The 21236-nt window shown below is 39.1% G+C and overlaps 1 protein-coding gene across 1 annotated transcript; it reads left to right on the top strand.

Annotated features, from left to right (window-relative positions):
- The first annotated feature begins 194 nt into the window (after positions 1–194).
- Positions 195–18531, top strand: LOC136445695 (UBX domain-containing protein 4-like). Its single transcript, XM_066443828.1, has 15 exons — positions 195–414; positions 4269–4374; positions 5113–5141; positions 6748–6866; positions 7848–8137; positions 8578–8633; positions 9217–9307; positions 9485–9529; positions 10160–10214; positions 11244–11354; positions 12271–12440; positions 13452–13554; positions 14882–15007; positions 17136–17341; positions 17676–18531. The coding sequence occupies exons 1-15, from the start codon at positions 333–335 to the stop codon at positions 17824–17826; spliced, it is 1740 nt and encodes a 579-aa protein (XP_066299925.1). The 5' UTR covers positions 195–332; the 3' UTR covers positions 17827–18531.
- The last annotated feature ends 2705 nt before the right edge of the window (positions 18532–21236 follow it).

Here is a 21236-nt window from a genome sequence, read left to right as displayed (position 1 = left end):
AAAATACCATAAATCTACGTATTTCTTTTCATTTAGCAGACAAAAAAAAAATTCGTGAACAAGAAAAGATGACGAATAAATTTTGATGAAGTTTTTATGCTTGATATTTGTTAGAGAATGTAATACATGAGTTTTACTTCTTTGATATTTAAGGCTTAGATCTAAGAAACGGCAAACAGCTAAATATCCCATATTGCATCGCTGTTTAGTGAAAGCAAGACTTCCGGATTACGTGTTTTAGTTCCGAAAGTGTGTCGCAGAAAAAAGCATCAAACTCCAGATTTTCTACAATTCCAGCATTTTTGTCGCGTTTCTGAAGGGACACTTGTAAAATGAGGTGGCACCAAGGTCCCATCCCTGCAGCCATCGGCGAGGCGAAGCAAAACAACGCCGTTTTCGTCATTTACGTCGAAGGTTATTTTTGTTTCCTTATGTTGTGGGGAGGGGGGCGTTGTATCTTTCTCGACGTGTACAAAAATCATATTACTGTATGGTACTAATATTTCATGATTTAAGAGAATAACTCTTTGAAATCATATTCTAGCGTTCAAATATTCCATGTCGTTGCAAAATTATAACATGTTTCATATTTTATGAGAATATTTTATAGATGTCCATGCATGTAAAATATTGGAGCATTTAGATTATTTTATTTTCATGTTGAAGTTATATAACAGGAAAAATTCACTGACGGCACAGTTGCATAGTTGCGTAGACATCACTAAGTTACATAAGAACAGATCTTGACAAAGTGACATAACAGAGTTCTTGCAAATTATATTTGTAGACTCTTCTAGAAACGTCATCCTGATACTAATTAGATTAGACTTGTAATTAAACTAAGCCAGCTGCTACGAAATGCTATTTTTTAAATGAGGGTACGGTACATTCTGAAATCTTTGCTGCGTTTTAAAATCTGTTGTTTCATGATGACTTTTGAAAGAAACATCCGGTCATTATTGCAACAAAAAAAAGGTATAATTAACAGGAAAATTCTATACGTCAGCCAAATTATCAGAACTCCCGTACATATGCCTGGGATTTCCCCACTCCAGGCCCATGCACTGACCCTCTGGGTTGTTTTTGTTCAGTCGAACTGCAGAGCTCTATGCGCATCTGTTCTGCGCAGCCTTCTCTAAGACGGCGTTCGCCGGGTCACGGCCGGACCTGGGTTGGACCCTGTTGCATAGGTGTAAACAACTACCTGTGGTGTTTCAAAAAGACCTCAGACCTATATGATGTTTACACTTTTTCACATCTACAGGATTTGCCTAGTATAACCATGTAGATATTTCGTTCATTGTAAAAAGACAGCGAACGCTGTGGCCTTCGAAACATTAAGAACATTTGGTCAGTTTATTTGTGTTTGTCTTATTTACAGTTCACCTGGATCCAACTAGATATTTACATCGTGTGATAGTCCATTTCCTCACCTTTAAATTGATACCAAAGTCCCTTTTGTGGTCCAACCGGTTTTGCCCCCCAAAAAACTGCAACAATACCTTCTTTGCGGTGGTGAAATTTCTGCCTAGTTCTAGCTACCGATCTGTGCACTCCTGCGCTTTGGATACATTTCGATACATTTCGCGTGACATAACAAAGCCCATTTTTTTGTATTAGAAGCTGTATGAACGCGGCTACCACATGCAATATGATAATTAACACGATAACAGTCAAGTACAGACAGACAGAGGTTTTAGTACAAGGTACCTGATATTTACAAAATAGTCCAATTTGAAGTCAATCACTTCGAACTCCTGCGTTCGAACGACCGAACCCAGCAAGTACGTTCCATTTTCCTGCTGCGGGGGTCAGGCGAGGTCAGGTGCAATGTTGCAACTTTCAGCCGGTGTTGGGAACGTTGATGAAACTTACGGCTCATGCTTTGCCGTCTAAAATTGATATTCTGAAACACTTTCAAATAAGACTAATAGTAATATCATCTTGAAGCCAGGAAAAGTGAGATTCATATGCAAGTTGACCAATTCCATTAGATATGTTTTGAGTTCTGTAAAGCATGGTGAAAGGACATTGTGTTTGTCTTCTTCTTAAGAATAAGATGCCCTACAAATTGACCTGTTGTTCGTTTTTTGGGGGGCAAAACCGGTTGCCCTAAAATTATCCAAGGGACTTTGGTATCAATTGAAAGGTGAGGAAATACCACGCGATGTAAATACCTAGTGGGTTCCAGGTGAACCGTCAAAAATACACGCACAAATATACTGACCAAAAAATTGACAATGTTTAGAAAGCCACAGCGCTCGCTGACAATTTGCTGTGCACGAAATATCTACATGGTTGTGTTGGGCAGATCCTGTAGATGTGAAAAAATATAAACATTATGTAGGTCCGAGGTCTTTTTGCTGCATGACAGGCGGTTGTTTACACCCATGCAACGGGGTCAAATCGTGCTGCGGCAAACGCCGTAAAAATGAAAATAAAGCGTTCTAGGGTGACCTGCGGTTCGACTGTGTTTGAAGTGAATTACTAGTACTAGTATATTGGGAAGGAATCTGCTGATTGGTATTATATGTATTTTTTGTTCTATTCTTTTCTATCATGTACTCTCACCTCTCAAATAAACGTACCGGTACGTTTATTTTTTTTCGCCTATTGTTCCACCCGGTACGTTCTTATTCTAGACGGTACGTTTATTATTTTTTGAAAAATTGAGGCTTTGCAAACCAGGAATCCCTCTAAAATCGTAAGTTAAGGTTTATCTGCCCATATTTCCCCGGTATTTTTGCTCGTAATTCGCTATTTTTCGGCCTACCGGCGTTGATTTTCTCGCCGCTTTGACGGCCTTGTGAAAAGTATCCTGGCGGCACTCGTAACATATCGGTCGATATCGCTATGACGCTACAAAGTAAACCGGAAAAAAAGACGCGACATTGACATTTTAAAATACAATTTTCATATAAATAACTTTGATAGTCTCTGTTTATATCGTAAACCAAAGCACGCTGATCAAAAACGTGTGGAGTAGGGTGCACGCCTGCACGGGGAATAATAATTTCCTGACCACTATATCCGTAGTATCGGCAGCGCGGCGGAAGAATTATTTGTTCGCAGAAGACCTGTAACACGTTAAAACAACAATCATAACTTAACTTCCCTTGTAATATGTGTTTTGAGGCCACAAAATCTCTAAAACGGCAGAAATATGTCCGATATGATTCGGTAAACAACAGCGCGAAACATGGCCGCCACTCTCAGGCATGGCGACAGTAAAACTAGCAGCATATTGCGTAGTGCGGATACCGATCTTTAAAATGATACCTTAAACGCATGGAAATATTATATTTTTTGGGCAACGATAGACACACAAGGCCATATTTATTTTCAGAGGGTTCATTTTTTTAAATAATCGTAAGATTTTTCCAATTTAGGCGGTTCATCGCGGGTTTCTAGTGTCAACACGTAATGGGTATCTTCTTAGTATGTGCGGTCTGTGACGTTGAGCTACTTTTACAGTCGATCTCTGTTCAATATTGTGGGATTTACCGCGGGAACTCGAAATCCGAGCGTCTCACTTTGTTTTCGACGCTATGGAGCAAAAGTTTATAGACATATTTCTTTTGTGGAAGGACTGTGTTCATATTTGTGTTTTTTTGTGGTTGATGTCTTTAGAAAATATGATCAGGTACATTTAACTTAAGTACTCTGATGATTTTTGTTATATGTCACTGATTGTCAGTCATAATAAAATGATATAACAATTTTCTTTGATCACTTGCTTCAAGTTCCAAGTAGAAAAAGCATGTATCATGTACATTTTCACTTGTTGAATTTGAAAGCACCGTGGCCCCCGGTTAGGGGTCATAGCGGGGAACCTATGCCCAATTTTTCAATATTACTATTATATTTTACGAAGAGGCGAGGAAGATCATCATGATTTGAACAAGCTATGGACAGTTATTCTGTTCAATATCTATATACTTAATTGGTATGGCATAATTGACTAAATATAAGTTACCCACCTGCTTATTATCTTATTTCCCTCTGACAGTGACAGTTGTACATGTATGGACACAGTTTACCTAGCCTCGACTGTCGATTTTTGAAATTTTCCGGGGGGTACTTTTATTCCAGGGGGTACTTATATTACATTTTGAAAATTTGTCCGGGGGGTACTTCTATTCCAGGGGGTACTTCTATTTGAGAGGTTAGAGTACTACAAACTGATTTTGATATGTGCAAATAAATCAAATCAAATCAAAAATCGAAGTCAAATGAAATGACAGTATTTGTTGTGGTTTTTCCTTCAGGTGAAGATGACATGTCCAAAACAATGAAGGCTACCTGGGAAGATGTGACAGTGGAGAGGGCGTGTCAGGAGGCGGGTTTTGTCGGCATGAAACTCACGGCAAACAGGTTAGTCGTGTAAAATTTATCCAAAATTCTTGTCTGTCAGAACATGATTTAATTTTTGACCCTTAGAAATTGATAGATTGGGCTTTGAACCTGAAATGAGATAGACTACATTTCAGTTTTACCAAAAGTCTTGCAATCATTCCATTGTAAAGGCACCCATCTACATGTAGTATTAGCCTTGAAATCTGGAAATATTCTAGTTGCTGTCATCTTTATGAAATTGACCATTAATGCCACTGTTGCGTGCAGATTTCTTATCAAAAGTGCTCAAAAGCGGCACAAAAATAAGCTACATGGTGATCTTTTAGTTTCACGCGCCTAGTGTAAATAGACAGATACCATAGCCCCGCCCACCTCCGTCCAAACATAGAAATGCAAAATTAGAATATAAAAGTGCAAATATTTGACGGACATGTAGTCACTCTCTCATTGGTCGAACTGCTAATTGTGATGGACAGTCAGGATCAGTCTATTAGGGCTTGGATTTTCACCACACAACGACATCGTATCTTTGCTCCTTTAATGTCGCTATGTAATTGTATACTAGTAGTGTTATTGAAAATTACTATGTGTAAGAATGACTAGAAATTGGAGTTTTTTTATTCAAGTTTCAAGCCTTATAAAATGCTCTGGATGCCTTTAAATGGATGATAGGATTCAGGACTGTAAGAGATGATGAGTATTGTTTTTAATAAGTATTTTTCAATGCATATGTCTTCCCTTTTTCTTACACTACAGTGAGGCATGTGTGCAGTTTTCTCAGATCTGTATCCTTTCATTCTATACCACAGCCAAGGTGACATTTGACATTTGTGAATTTATATAACACAATCCTCCAGGATGTTGAAAACTGTTGTGTAACAACTATATAGGTGACGTACAGTGTGCTAAAAAAGCCCACCGATACTTAGACTTAGTTTTAGATTTCACATGTATAGTGCTGGTATATGGAGCTTTTACCGTATTGTCTCGAATAAAGTACGCACTTTTTAAACATTTCAAAATTCAAAAGGCACCACAAATCATTGCTAAAGTCAGTGTGCGTACTTTATTTGAGGTTATTGCCAGGACAAATTGGAAAAGGACCTCAAACTCAAACCCTTGCTTAATCAAACCAGGAACCCAGCTGCGGTGAAACAATACATGGCTCAATACCTGCCAATTTGTAACTTGTCGTAGGCAATCCTCAAGTTTGCAGAGACGATGCTGGCGGAGTAAACAAGAGAATCTTTTATGAATCTAAGGAATGGTACTATGTAGAAGTCCTTGATATAAATTATAAGTAAAATGACCTGGAGATAATAGAAGGAACACCATAAATTTGAATTTATCCTGTTCAAAATGTGTTCAAGATCAGTGGAGAAGGGGTGCAGACGTTATTTGGGGTTTTTGACTTTACGTTTCAGTTCTGCAAATTTGTCTGGAACTAGCCCCAAATCAGGGGTGCATACTTTAATTGGGGTGCTTATTTTAATCAAGAAAATACGGTAGTTTGAATTTACATGTAAAGACAAGGTGTCCAAAAATGGGGTGGGGGGCAATTAGAATGATAGTTCCCCAATGTGTTCTCTAACTTCTAAGGCCACTCCAATTTCATTTCTTGGTTAATGGAATTTAAAAAAAAGGCTAGATTGGAAAATCAACATGAAAACAGGATCTCACAGGAAAGTTTTTAATTTGATGCACACAGTTTCAGGGAGTGAACAGGGTCAGGTCCAAGTTTTCACCCCAGCCTTCTGTTATAACTTTGGAGGTTTAATCAAGAGGCCTCCTTGGTAACTATGATGTTCTCATGCTAAAATCTTGCAAAAAAAAACTGTTAACCAAGAAATTAATTTGGTGTGGCCTAAGTATTAACAATTTCATGATAGCCTTGCAAGTTGCATGTCAATCCATTCAACCAATTTACATGCTGTTTCTGTGTCTGGTATGTGGGGGAAAAAACAGTGGCAGTGTGTATGGGGGGAGGGGGGCACATGTACATGTACAATTAAATGTAATTAACAGGAAAACAGGGTGTCCTATGGGCATCCCCTACAAAATGAGGGTGTCTAATTTCCTTGTTCTCTTATAGGCTACACCATTTTAGTTTCAGGTTAACAGAATTTAAAAAAAATGCTAGATTGGAAAATCAACATGAAAACAGAATTTCAGAGGAAATTTTGTACTTGGTGCATACAATTTCAGGGAGTGAACAGGGTCAGGTGCAAGTTTTCACCGCCTTCTGTTTTCATGATTTTTTTGTTGCTAATATTAAAAAAAAATCTGTTTACCAAGAAAATAAATTGGTCTGGCCTTAGCATAGGAAGATATCCTGACCCTCTGCTAGCTATATATACTAGTATTAGCCTATCCTTAACCGAGTTATCCCAGACCCTGTAGTTTGTATCCCTTCCACATTTTTCATTGGTGACAACGGAGTTCCACTGGAGGTTGTGGGAGGCAGTCTGCCTGTCAATCTGTTCTTGGAGAGGATTCAGAAAGTCAACCAGGTTAGTTATCATGTTACTTCTTACTGAGCTATTGATAATCCTTTTCTTTTCACAGAAATATTTCATATGATTACTATATTCTGTAAATGCATTCAATTGGCAGTGGTATTACTGTAAATGCAGAAATGTTCGCGATGGTTTTATGTTTTATGTTTTTTAGGGCGACAGTTTCATCGCAAACTTAAAACCACCGCGAATATTTTTGTCCAATATTGTAGCAATATGTGACTATGGCACTGCCTCAAACTTAAGACAACCGCGAACACCCCATTTAAGAAATATCGCGAAATAAAAACCATGCGAACTTAAATGCATTTACAGTATTTAGCAGTAGGGTGAAAATGGAGTGTTTGCAGTGGATTTTAGTTCGTGGTTGAAAGAAACTGGTAGGTGGGCAGAACACAGAATGAGCATTTTCCCGGTGATAGTTTTAAGTTTGTGATAAAAAGGGGTTTCTGCGAAAGCCACCGACTTCAAATCACATAAATGCATTTGCAGTATAGGATACAATTTCCAATGTGAGACTTTGTACAATATAGTTTTCCTGGCAATGTAACCATAGAAGTTATTATGTAAATACTTCATGTCAAACAAGGTGGAAGGCGAAACACATTTTATGTCAAGTTGCTGACATTCTACGACCACGAAAGAAATGAGCTGTTTAAAGAGGCCACCATTTTCCATCATAATTTCTCCACGTTTTCAGATGAAAAGAAAACTACTCTCCTCTTAACATCACAAAACCCACATATTACAGAAAAAAGTGGGATCATTCGTCTTCCACTATCTCGCAAAAATTAGCCGAACCCAATAAGTTAGAACTCAGTGTCAGTAGTTAAGACTAGAGTAGTCATATGTTATATTGTTCACCATTATCTGTTCGTCCACACTGTGTTACATGTACATGTACTTGCAATTAGCCTACGGGCAGGAATTTGCAATAAACTTTCCTATAATCATATTCTATTGTCACTTGAACAGCTTCACCAAAATAAAGACCAGGCAGTCCCCCCTGCCCCTGTACCTGCACCAGTGGCCGAGACCCCACCACCTCCACCGTCACAGGAACCTACATCCCCCACCCCCTCCCAGGCTGAGGTTAGTTCCCCCGTGGGGGGTGGGGACACTGAAATGGTTGAAGACAAAACAGAAGAAACTTCTCCCAGAGACGTGGAGAAAACTGAGGAAAAGGCTGAAGAAAATACTATTGTTGATGCAGGTAATGTTTATTTGGTTACATTTTTTTCCTTTTGTTGTAGTGTCATTCTAGTGTAGCCTGATTTCAATCAAGCCTCCTGTAACCGCTCGCGGCCCTGTAACCGCTCGCCGCCGGGAGGGGACAGAAACCCCCGGACAGGTGGAGTTTGCGTTATACAAATTCTGGTGTATCAGTAATAAATTTGCTCAGTTTTAGGAGATCTGTTTTTTTCACCTTGTTGCTAGCAGGCAGATGTTGTTGGTGGTGTTTTGTTCTTGACATTTTTTTTTCATTCAAAATGGTGATTCTTCTTACTTAAACTTAAAGTACGGTTAAAGGAGTCCTAAGCTCCAGAGGGGGGGGAGTTATTTTCCAATTGATAATAATTTCAGGGAGTAGAAATGCATAATTTTCACAGTATACGATAAAGTACCCACTAGTCCCGTGCGCATCAAAAAGCATTCAGTATTCTACTGAATTCCCCAGGTGACCCTCTATTTTTTTATTAATTAGATTAAACAACCTCGGCCTATGGCTGAATACAATGTACCTGACAAGGCCTGACAAAAGTTAGGTTACAAAAACAACTTCAGGGGCCATGAGAAAACTTGTCTTGTTATGTGTTCTTTTATATGTTATCAACAACTGGCCTTCTTGTTGTGCTTATCGCCCCTCATTTTTGCCGAAAATATTCACAATGAAGGAAGTGTGTATACGCATAGGGAATACATGTGTAGGGTCTGCATGGGGTTAGTGAGTATCATGGTTTAGAAAACACACGTTGTGTGCTTCACAACAAGTGGAATTCTGTAAAAAGTCGGCTGATTATGCATTCATTGATACATACATGTAATCTATTGGAAAATAGCTCTCCCTTCTGGCGTTTAGGACTCCTTTAAGCCTGCACAAGTGACCACCTCTACATAAGGACCACCTGGCCATTGTGACCACTTTTTGGTGGTCCTTTAGATAATTTTTCCCATCAACCCAACCATAAGAATCCTGTCAAGTGATCACCAATGTCTACATCGACCAAATTTTATTGGTGCCCTGAGTGGTCTTCTGAGTCAATTTCGACTGTTACCACAATTTAGAGTTTCTAACCAGCTGACACTGACAGTCCTTTTTTTCATTGTTTGTTTATTAAAACAGGCACTGTTGTCGAGGACGGCCCTTCAAAACCATCAGCCTCTGCAGTTGCTGCCGTCTCAACAGAGGAAGAAAAACAGCAGAAATTAGAAAGGTCCGTTTCACATTGTATGATGTCAGGCACTGTATAGTAGATAATACTTTGATATCATAACTCTAAAATTGGTGTCTGTCTTAACACAATGCAAATTACTCAATGTTTAAGGTTTTCAAAGTAAATAGTGATTGTTTTTGCTGCCATGCGAATCATTATGCTATCTTACATGCTTAGTTTGGACAACACTTCAAATACAGACAACTCTGAGAGGATGGAAAGGTTGGTAGTACTTATTTAGGGAGGGAGGGTCATGTTGAGGTCATATTTTCCTAGAACGATTGTAGAGGGGAACTCGTTGCAACCGCTTAGTACCGTGGAAGCATCCTCATTAGACAGCTTTAAACAATGCATGTAGTTAGATATGCGAAGGTTACACGTGACAGGTCGTTCGGCGTAATATAACCAGCTGCTGCTGCGCCGCGTGCCTGCGAAGCTGGTGTGTTACGCTGAATGGCGGTTATACTGGCTATATTGATGATACAGATACAGTATACTGTAAATGCACTTAAGTTCACCGGGTTTTTATTTCGCGATAGGGAGAAATAGAGTGTTCGCAGTGGTTTTCAGTTCGCGTTTTAAACAATAGTATCACTGCAGGCAGGCAGGCGGGCGGGCAAAAAGTTTCGCGGCGGTTTTAAGTTGGCGCTGAAAGTTCTCCGCAAAAACGACGAACAAAAAACAACCGTGAACATTATTGCATTTGCAGTAAACAATTGATGATAAATGTGAGCAATTTAGGTGTCTGTGTATTTTTCATAACTCTTCTTGAATGAATCATATCTTAACAATTGTATCGCACGTACAGGAAATTTGGTTTTATCTGAGTATAATGATATTTTTCCACAACAGGGCAAAGAGGCTGATTGAAGAAAGAAGAGAAGCAAAGAGACAAGAAGAGATTGACGTACGCCATCCATCCACCTTTTCATAGGCTTGTGTGATTTGATAGGATATGCAGTAAAACATGACTTGAATTTCCCGATCAGTATCCACCGTTGTTCTTAAAGGTGCCATTAGCGACTTCAGGGGCTAAAACTGGAAATATTCTGGATAAGGAAATCTGTATGAGATTGACATGTACTTCCCCATGTTAGCACATTTGCATCATTATTTCATACTTTGGCAAGTTTGGGCGTTTGAAAAGACTGCAGCAACAACTCGCAGAAGGGGAATCTTATTTATTGGTACCACCCAAAAATAAACCTAGAATCCAGCCCTAACTGTTTTCTGTCGACAATTTTCGGTAACTTCGTTGCATTACGTCATCATGTTGGAGTACATTGAGACATGACCACGTGATTAATTGTCCGGAAGCGTTCCCACCACACAACGACATCGCATATTTGCTCCATGATGGTCAATATGCGATGGGATAGTGTTATTCAAACTTACTATGGATAGAAATCACTAGAAAATTGATTTTGAAAATACGACTTTCAATGCCCTAATATTGCTTAGGATGCCTTTAATGAATTCTTGTTTTGCTTTTAGTAAAAGGATAGAAACAGCATGGTGTCTTGATTGGTTTAGAACTGACTAATCATTTGTTAAGAATGGGTCAATCATATTGCACCATTGGTTAAGAATAGGCCAATCATATTGCACCATTGGTTAAGAATAAACCAATCATATTGCACCATTGTTTAAAAACATGCCAATCACATTTCCTGACAACAGTCAAATCATCTTCCACCATTTCTCTTCACTGTGACAAAATGTTAATATTTTTCCTTCTTCTATTTTGATTTGATTTGATTTTTTTTATTTATTTGGCTGTAAAAAAGGTACAGCCAGTGCTACACAACTAGCCAAAGGCTGAACAATGTACAAAATTAAATACAAACTTTCACAAAGCACATTGAGACATTTATGACTAAAATACACATAAAGGCATCCACAAAACAGAAGACTTAAGATACATTATTTCTCATAGGAAGGGAAGAGGAAGGAAAAGGAGAGGCGTCGTCAGGGTCAGGATATGGTCAAGGCCAAACAGACAACCCAGGAGAGACAGGCCAAGGCCAGAGCCGAGGAGTTAAGAAAAGTAAGCCGCTGTCATTCCTTTTACGGGTTCGTTAAAAACCTCACTGCACGAAATGGCCTCAGATCCCAGCGGATACGTACAGGGATTCCTCCGGAAATATTCCCAAGCCCGTGCGGATTAAGTCGGATCCGTTAGTTATGTTGGATCCGCCTGTATCTGTCAGTATCCGCACGGGCTTTGGAATATTTCCGGAGGAATCCCTGTACGTATCCGCCGGGATCCGAGGCCATTTCATGCAGTAACTTGTACTACCCTAGCGGCACATAGCACAGCAAGTTTCCTTCCTGTTTCAATGGTTGTGCTAGCCCTTCTCCTTTAACGTGCTCAAGGCACCTTGAGCACGGAACCTCCATATTGTGTCCCTTCCAAATCCAAAAGATGGTGCAACCCCAACCGAGATGTCCTGACCCCAGGACTTTACCTGGGGTCTCCAAGTTACCAACCCCTGTGTGGCTACTACCAATTGAGCCACAGGGATATCCCCCTTTTGTTAGACACTTTGTCCTGTGACAAGTAAACCAAGGAAAATATTTGTAAGAAGTACTACTGGTAGAATGATTCAATTTCATTCTGTCCAAATGAAAATGAACATTACTTTATCATGGATATCACAGTATGTTGTAAAACTATGGATAAATTCAATTACACTCTTGGAGGAGATAACTTACTGTGTACAAATAGACGATACAAAGGAGATTTCGATCTTAGAATCAGTTACTGTAGTGTAAACCATATGTTTAACTCAGCATGCTGACTTATTCATATTATTCATATCACTAGGTTAATTCATTTGAATCCCCTGGTTTGTTTGTATGAATAGTTATGGAAGACCTTACAATATTCGATGTTCATTTTTATGTCATTAAAGATTGTCAATTCTATATTCCATATTTTGATAAGTGCGTTCTTGTTTTAGGCAAAGGAAGAAGAGAGGTTGGCCAGGGAGAGGGTACGGGAACAGATTGCGAGGGATCGAGAAGACCGCGCCGCTCGGTACAAACAGGAAAAGGAGGAGAGAGGACAGGCCCAGGTGGTTAGGGAACAAGAGAAGGCTGCAGAGGAAGCCAGTAGACAAGCTGCAAGGAGGTACATGTTTTTAATGATAATACAAATGTAGTTGGGTTAGACACTTGGTAGTGTGTTTGTAGATAGTGTTCAGCACCAAGGACAGGCATGGTATTGTAGTGTGTGTGTATTTGGATAGTGTTCAGCACTTAGGACAAACTTGTTTTTAATTCCGTGTGTGGATAATGTTTAGCAGCATGAATAGGTGTGTGTGTGTGTGTGTGTATATGTTTGTGTATGTTTGTGTGTGGATAGTGTTCAGCACCAAGGACAGGTATTTTAATAGTGTGTTTGTCTGTGTAGATAGTGTTCAGCCCCAAAGACAGGCATGCATATATGTGTATGTCTGATTGTATTCAGCACCAGGGATAGGTATGGTAACAAGGCTCGAAATATTGGGTGCATGTGCACCTTTGTGCACCCAAATTGGAGCTGTGCACCTACATGTAATGTTTGACTGTGGGTGCACCAGTGCACCTAGATATTTTTGTACTTTATAGGGTAAAGGTTCTCTTGTACACTAGCATACATAATATTCTTGAAAAAATCTAGTACCAGAAATAGCAATATAACCTTTTGTTGTACTTTATTTGATGTGTTGCTTGGTTGAAATTTGAAATCTGGATAGAATTACCGATTAAAGTTCTAAGAGAGGCAGTAGCATCAAACTTATGTTTTGTTGACATTCAACTTTATTCTATGTGGTGCACCCAAATTTTTTTCTGTGCACCTAATATTTTAGGTTGGGTGCACTGGTGCACCTATTTCCAAAAAAGAATTTCGAGCCCTGGGTAATGTGTGTGTGTGTGTGTGTGTGTGGATGGTGTTCAGCACCAAGGACAGGCATGTTAATGTATGTGTGAGTTTGTGTGTGTGACTAGTGTTTAGCACCAGGGACAGACATTTCATGTGTGCATGTCTTTCTTCCAGAACTGAAAGAAAGTTTGTGCTATATTCAATTGGAAATGCAGCCTTCAATGGGACGCGGTCACAAAATTATTCCTGACTAAGTGTTTGTACCTTTCCTACCAGTGAATTTGCCAGGCTGCAGTTCCGCCTGCCCGATGGATCTTCCGTCACCAACACCTTCGCTTCCCGGGACAACCTGGAGAATGCACGACAGTTTGTAGCAGAGGTGGGAAAAGAATAGATGTTTCATTCCTTATTGAACTAGGGTTAAGTATTTGTGCTACATACACTTCAGGTTTGCTATGTTAGTTTAGCGATTACGGGGTCTTTTTAAAAATATGAATTGGTATTGAATTTTTCTTTTTATTTCAGTTGAATGTGTGATAGTCATGTATCAATTTGTTGAAAATAGAACGCTAGTGACCCCCCAAAAGACCCCTCCCAATGAAATGGTATTGGCTACCCTACATGTATGACGTCACAAAATAAAGATGGCGGCCACCACACATGCCAACAGATCCAACAAATGAATATTAATATTTCTGCTTTCACTTGTACAGCTCTTTTTAATGTCATTTTATATGAATTTCGTGTTATTTGTAAAATTGAGAATTTAGAGAACTTTTTCCAAGATTGACAGGATTCCATTGTCTAAGATACCTTTTTGAACTGTTGAATACCAGTTAATTACTGCATTACCTTTTCACAGATTTAATTATCAGTTATGTCTAAGGTACATTGTACAAAGAATGGCCTTTCGGCACAGGATATTTGGAGTTTCTTTTAACACAACTAGGTAATCTCACCTGCTGACGTTTCGGTGTCTGTCAGACACCTTCTTCAGAGCTTGTGACTGGAGTACTGCTTCTCACCGCTATAAGTAGCCGATGTAGGTGGCGCTTTTGCGGCGAGAACGTAATCCCAAACATGGCTGAGCTTGCATCCTAAACCCCACCCCCCTCCCCTTCCCGTCTCGGTCCACCACTGGTGATGACTTCCTAATCCATACTGCCTCCTTAATCCAACAAATGCGTCTGTTGTCCTCTCTATCTACATGTATTACTTTGGCCCCCTCCCAGTCAATGACGCAGTTGTTTCTAGCAATATGGTCCGTGACTGCAGATTTCTTCTCTTCTTGTTGTGCCTGTCTTTTCTGGGATCTGGTGTTTTTGATGGCATCAATGTTGGTAGCTTCCTTTTTGTGTTCCTTGAGCCTAGTTCCAAGGGTCCTGCCTGTTTCCCCAATGTATACTTCCTCCCAGCTTGCGCATGGGATCTTGTATACACAGTCCGTTTTGGCTAGGTCATCCACCTATATGCATGCCACGTGTAGACAATATTCTTGTGGACACTTGGACTCAACATCAGCCAGTAAATTGATAAATTTCTCATGAATTTGGGGCCAGGTTGTACTCTGGCAAGAGCATATCCAAAAGGGCATCAAAGTTTGGAAAAGGGTCTATTAAGGTTTATGTCTGTTTATTGTTTTATTAAAAGTTGAATTGAATACTTCTGTTGGTAATAACTGCATGCCTATTTGTATGTTCTTTCAGCACCTTCAGTTGCAGAATTTTGCCATGGCAACCACGTTTCCACGGCGACAGTTTACAGATGCAGACATGGCATCCAGTCTGATGGAACTGGGTCTGGCCCCCAGCGCTGCTCTAGTCGTTTTGCCGGTAAGTAGAAAATAAAGCTACTATCATTTATGAATAAGTATGTAATAACTGAAAGTGCAGAAATTCTTCTGATAATTTTATGTTGAGCTTCATGGTTTTCACTGAGAGTGTGACTGCTTCACTGCGAACTCGAAACCACAGATAAAATATTTTTCTGTCTTATGTCTATCTAGCTCCTTGTCTGAGTGCAACATGTACGTACTATACATTATTACAATATTATGATGTGTTTGGGGCACTTGTTTCGGTGAAGACACATTAATACTAACAAGGCACAATTAGACACATAGTACAGAACCAATCTTGGAACAATGAATACATATTCTCTAAGAATTTCAAGCTTGTGTAAAAGCCTTTATTAATGCCTTGGGTGTATACTATTAGATTAGTGATAGTTTATCAAGCCACCACTGCTGAAAAGGACTGTTCTGTCCATCTGTAGTAGCCTTGTTGAGTCTCTTGTAGAAGGATTCTGACAAGCTGTCGGTAATTTTAAAAGTGCTGGTATTTCCATTACTGGGATCGTGTGGCGTAATGGCAGGATTTTCGACTCAGAACCCAGGGGTGCTGGATACAAATCCCCTGACGCCACCGATCTTGTGCCCTTGGGAAAAAGGCACTTAACACGACTTTCCCCACTCCACCCAAGTGTAAAAAACGTGTTCATTATGTGTGTGGGTCAGGACCCCAGCAATAGCTGCCTGTGTATCAGGTGTATTGCACTGTGGCAATTCCAATAAAAAAAAAATCCATGTCCAAAATTACTGCTGCAGCAGTATGTGACTATAGCACTTTCGCGAACTCAAAACCACTGTACCTTTATGAAGGTTAGACATGCAGGTTAACACTACATAAAGACAACTCAAACTCTACAACTAGATACAAATTCAGAGATTTATTTCTGGACATTTCGAGTGACATCCATCACTCTTCTTCAGCGTCACTATAATGAACTGACAGAACGTATCAACACTAGAATTAATCTGGCATTTTATTTCTAACAAGTTCTGTTTTAATTTTTCTTCTTTTTCTGTGTGTCTGTGTAATCCAGTCCAAGTCCAAGGAAAATGTTGCACTCTCTTCAAATGGCCCTTCTGAAGCTGTTGCCTTTCAGGTCTGCTATTTCCGCTTTTTTTGCTTTATATTTCTTTTTTTGTGTCTGTTACTCTCTGTCTGTTACACTGTTGCTTTGCTTGTTCTTTGTAATGAAATTATTTCATCTGTAATTCTGTCATATTGTTAACTTCGAAATGTTTGTCTTTTACTACAGTACTGTATCCTATTTGAACATTTTGAAATAGTGAAGAATAGAAATACTTTAAGGTATGGTTAGTAGAACACAACCAGTAGAAGATTAGGCTTACAGTTAGCTGACTTAGATTGAGATACATTATCTGGGCTTGAACTTCATTTTTGGGAATAGGTGCACTGGTGCTTCTGACATAAGAATATAGGTGCACAGAAAGAATTTTGGGTGCACCACATAAAAAAAATGACAGTGTCAGCAAAACTGGACAATAAACTCTACCCTACTGAAATCTGTAATTCTATAGTTAGATTTTAAACAATTATATTATATTGTACATTTTTTTTATATTACATTATATGAAACAAGGTACAACAAAGGTTTTAGACTTGCTTTCCTCATACTCAAATTTCAAGAATATTCTGTATACTAGTGTACAATATTACCTTAAGTTTATTCTTTAGCATACCAAAATATCTAGGTGCACTGGTAAAAAAATTAGGTGACAGCTACAATTTTTTGGTGCACATGCACCCAGTATTTCGAGCCCTGATTATGTTCCCTTTCTCTGTAGCGCGTAGTCCAGTGGTTAGCGATCTTGCCTCTGGAACTAGAAGCCCCGGGTTCGATCCCAGCTGTGTTGCTCACCCAACATGCACGCTACCGGAAAGGATCGCAGTCCTTAGGACGGGACGTTAAGCCGTGGTCTACTGTTCATTGTGTTATTCGAAAAGAGCTAGGGGAACTTCCCCGGTACAATGAACCTGTAAATACTGTACATAGCGTCTGTCTTCTTCTCTGTCACGACCAGTGGAAGATTAGCTCTTCAGTGAGCTAAAACTGGATCGAGATTACTTTCCTTTTTTTCCTTTCCTGTTGTAGGCCAGATCAGGTGCATCCGTAGTGTCTTCGGGAGGATCTGGAGGTATGATGGACCTGGTGTGGTTGGTTCTGAGTCCCCTGGCCGCGCTGTGGAGGTTTCTACAGACCTTCCTGTTTGGAACCCCTCAGAACCCCGGCCGACCGGCAAACGCACCGCAGCCCCCGCCTAGACAAGAACAGGCCACGTTTTCTAACTCACCAACAGGGTAAGGGCTAGGGTTGCATACCTAAAGTAACCTCAGATACTAGAACTGGTGCTGGCTTGTTTGTTTGTTTGTTTGCTTGTGTATCTATAGTTATTTGAATGCAGGAGAGTGGCTGTGTCCACATGCTTATAAGAGTTTCTTGAATTTGCTCAAAACAGGGACTTTTATTTTTTCTTGTATACAGAATAATATGCTTGCTGAAAGATATATTTTCTTAAGACAAGAAAAAACAAGAATAAACAAGAGGAATAAGAAAAGGCATTTTTGGTAGTGTACGCCCCCGTCTACACAAACAACAAACTGTTTGAGATGTGTGATTTCTTGTTTCCTACAGTGGTGAGGTGAAGAGGCGTAGAGTGCAGCAGGACGAGGACGTCCCCAGGGGCGTGTCCAAGAGGGAGGGGAACGTCATCCGATTCTCCCCGCAACAAGACCCCGACGACGACCAGAGCACATACAACGGCAACTCCACACAGCAGATGTAGCTGTCAATCAACTTGATATCTTGCCCAGTTGTCAATCAAGTTTTGGCTCCACCCATTGGTCAATCAAGTTTTGGCTCCACCCATGAGTCAATCAAGTTTAAGCTCCACCAATTATAGAAATCAACCAGAACCATGTACAACTATAACTCCACACAGCAGATGTAGCTGTCAATCAACTTGATATCCTGCCCATTTGTCAATTAAGTTTTGGTCCACCCATTGGTCAATCAAGTTTAGGCTTCACCAATCATAGAAAGAGACCAGAACCCTACAACCATAACTCCACACCTCAATCATCTGTAGGCCCACCAGCTTGGCAATCAAGTTTTGGCTCTTCCCATGTGTCAATGAAGTTTAGGCTCCACCTATTATAGACTAAGAAGAAGCATTACTGGATGTCAACATAGAAAAAAAAGTAAACCTGCTTTTTTCATATTTAAGACTTCAAAAAGGGCTTTGTAAGGATTGTTTCTATCAGCGGCAACAAAAAAGAATTTCATTCAAGGACATGTTAAAGAGAGTAAAGTTCCTACATGCTTTATCTACATGTAAATGTATTGCTAACTTTATGCTGTTTGAAATGGAAATGGTCAGCTCACATAGGTATATCAAGGGTGTAAACATGGTAAGTTTTCTAGGATAGTTTTAGCTAAAAATAGAAAATGCATTAAACGATATCAGTGATACTGTCAGTACCAATGGAAATGCTACTTTTGTGTCTCTTTGTTACTATGTTACTGTAACTGATTTAAAGGCACCCAGAGCCTTTCTTATCATATCATAAAATAAGCTAAATGGTGATCTTTTAGTTGCACGCGCCTACTGAAAATAGACTGATACCATAGACCTGCCCACCTCCATCAAAACGTAGAAATGCAAATTTAAAACATAAAAATGCAAATGTTTGACGGACATGCAGTCACTCTCTCATTGGTCGAACCGCTTATTGTGATGGACAGTCAGGATCAGTCTATTAGGGCTTGGATTTTCTATCAGTTCTCACCACACAACAACATCGCATCTTTGCTCCTTTAATGTCGATATGTAATGGTATAGTGTTATTGAAACTTACTATGTGTAGGTATGACTAGAAATTGTTTTTTTTTTTAAATCCAAGTTTCAAGCCTCGTAAAATGCTTTAGATGCCTTTAAGTTTGGGCAGATTAGATTTTGAGGTGGGAGGGGAAATATTCACACTGTTTTAAGTTTGAAACAACCATAGGTGTGAGGAACATCAAACTACAGACAATATTTCACAATCTACTCTACCTTTCCAAAAAAAACTGTTAGATAAGCAACTTTAACATAAGGCTGAAGGAAGCTCAAGGTTTTTCTTGAAAATTGAAGATGTTGAACCCACGAAAGTTGCAAGAGTAGTTCTGTATCTCTATCTATATAGCCAGTATAACCACCCTTGTCTTGCGTCTTGAAACATTTGCACACATTGAAATACTCACTAAAGCAACGGGTTGGCAAGTGACTTTTTTTCTGTAGTGTACAAACCCTTTATCAAATGATTTTGCAATCATGTTATGTTTTTCTCCTAGATAATTCTTGTCAGTTGTACAATATTCAAGTCAAACTTGTTCCATTTGCAAAGTTTCCTTTGCAATTCAAACCATATCCAATGTTGATTTACAAAAAAAATCTGATAGGATCTTGCAAGTGTACATTCTCATTTACATTAACAATGCAATTTGATGTTTTCTGAATAGATTGAATTAAAATTAAATGCATCAAAATGGTAAAACAAACCATCATCTTACCAGTAATGAGAAATGTAACTTTCCTCTCTGCATCAATATCAAGTGTAATCATGATGTTGATATTGAGACATCACTTAGGATATTCTGTTCAGCATTATTAAGATGCTCTCACTAAAAGTAGGAATATTTGGGTGTTTTGGAATGACTACATATACATACCGGAATATGCTAATCCTGATGTAAGAATTAGACCACGCTGACTAGATTATATGAATGACATTTGCGCATGCATCAATTTTTGTCCGTTTCCAAAAAAGGTACGACCATACTGTAAATCGTACAAAGAAGTTGGAAAATGCGCAACTATAATCCATAAGTTGCAAAAGAAGAAGAAAATGGATAGTAATGTCATACAATTATGCCTCTTTTTCTATCATAAAACTTGCTTTTGTCGTAAACTTACTCCTTGCACAAAAGGTATTTAATCTCAGAGCGAAGTTCTACAAAGTCTTCTAAGAAAAGGTGAAAGAACAAAAATCTAATTGGTGTACCATGGTCTGTAATTTTAGCCATTTGTAAAACCTCCCTGGCCACTTAATTTCATGATGAAAACAATTTATCTCGGGCACAACTTTTTTTTTCTTTTCTCGCTAGCACACAGTAATTTTGAGGTGCCTATAGTGAATGTCATCCATGTAATCAATTCAGTGTGATCTTACAGCTTAAGCACAATTTTAGAGTTACTATACTTTTGAAAAAACTGTCAATGTATGCCTCAACTTACGGTCAATGGAATAACGAAAAAAATATGTTAAAAAGCTGATCCTAAGTGTATATTCTTTAGATTACTTGTTATCCTTAAGTTTAAGTTAAACAAAAGATATGAGAATAAAGCCTTTACTACTAAGCGTTATTTGGTTGTTATGAATGATTCGCTAATTGGCATTTTATTTACAGTTTATGGTATGTTATCTAACTATCTCCATGCGAAAGTCTGAGCTTTCATAGAATGACGCAGGGATCTAAAATTTACACTTATGATATAAACATAACGAAAAATCCCAGATGAATGACCACAAAGAGGTGTATGCCAAAGTGTAAATGAAGCCCTGTGGGCATATGACGTAAGCACCCCTGTTATTTGGTTGGAAGAGGTTCATATCGTGTCAAGGTGGGGTCACTAGTTTGGTAGGTAATCAACGTGACCAGATTATCAATTTCAGGCAGTGCATTTGTTATATCAATTCGGATGAACGTCGCCGTGGAGGCACAAAATTAAAAGAAACGTTCACAGAAATTGTGTCGATTAAAAGAGCATATACGTCAGGTTACCATGCTGTAATTGGTAGAGCTATGACATTGTACAATGAGACCGTACTTCCTTTATATACGTTGGAGTGGAGTTGGGAGAACTTCAACGTAATACAATGTGATACCATATGTCCCTGTTTATAACGTCACATTATTATTTCTACATTGTATATACATGTACACGAAAATAGACATTTCCACCATCAAAGATCTTCATTCATAAGCAAGCTGTGGTGTTTATCGGGCTCAAATGTGGCGTCCCATGTCAGATGTGGAAGTTCATAGTTCAATACTGCCTCTAGGTTCATTATAAGTAAACAAACCGGTTAGACTCCATTTGATACAGGTTAGTTTGTAGTAGGTGAGTTTTGAACTTAGAGTAGAGAGGCTGAC

This window comes from Branchiostoma lanceolatum, chromosome 12 (genome assembly GCF_035083965.1).
Source record: "Branchiostoma lanceolatum isolate klBraLanc5 chromosome 12, klBraLanc5.hap2, whole genome shotgun sequence".
NCBI classification, from domain to species: domain Eukaryota; kingdom Metazoa; phylum Chordata; class Leptocardii; order Amphioxiformes; family Branchiostomatidae; genus Branchiostoma; species Branchiostoma lanceolatum.
Note: the sequence above shows the minus strand (reverse complement) of the source record. Positions and strands in the feature narration are given on the sequence as shown.

Coding starts and splice junctions, on each gene's coding strand:
- LOC136445695 (XM_066443828.1), top strand. CDS start 333: ATGAGGTGGCACCAAGGTCCCATCCCTGCAGCCATCGGCGAGGCGAAG. Junction 6,867..7,847: donor GGATTCAGAAAGTCAACCAG/GTTAGTTATCAT, acceptor TCACTTGAACAG/CTTCACCAAAATAAAGACCA. Junction 8,634..9,216: donor CCTGACAAGGCCTGACAAAA/GTTAGGTTACAA, acceptor TTATTAAAACAG/GCACTGTTGTCGAGGACGGC.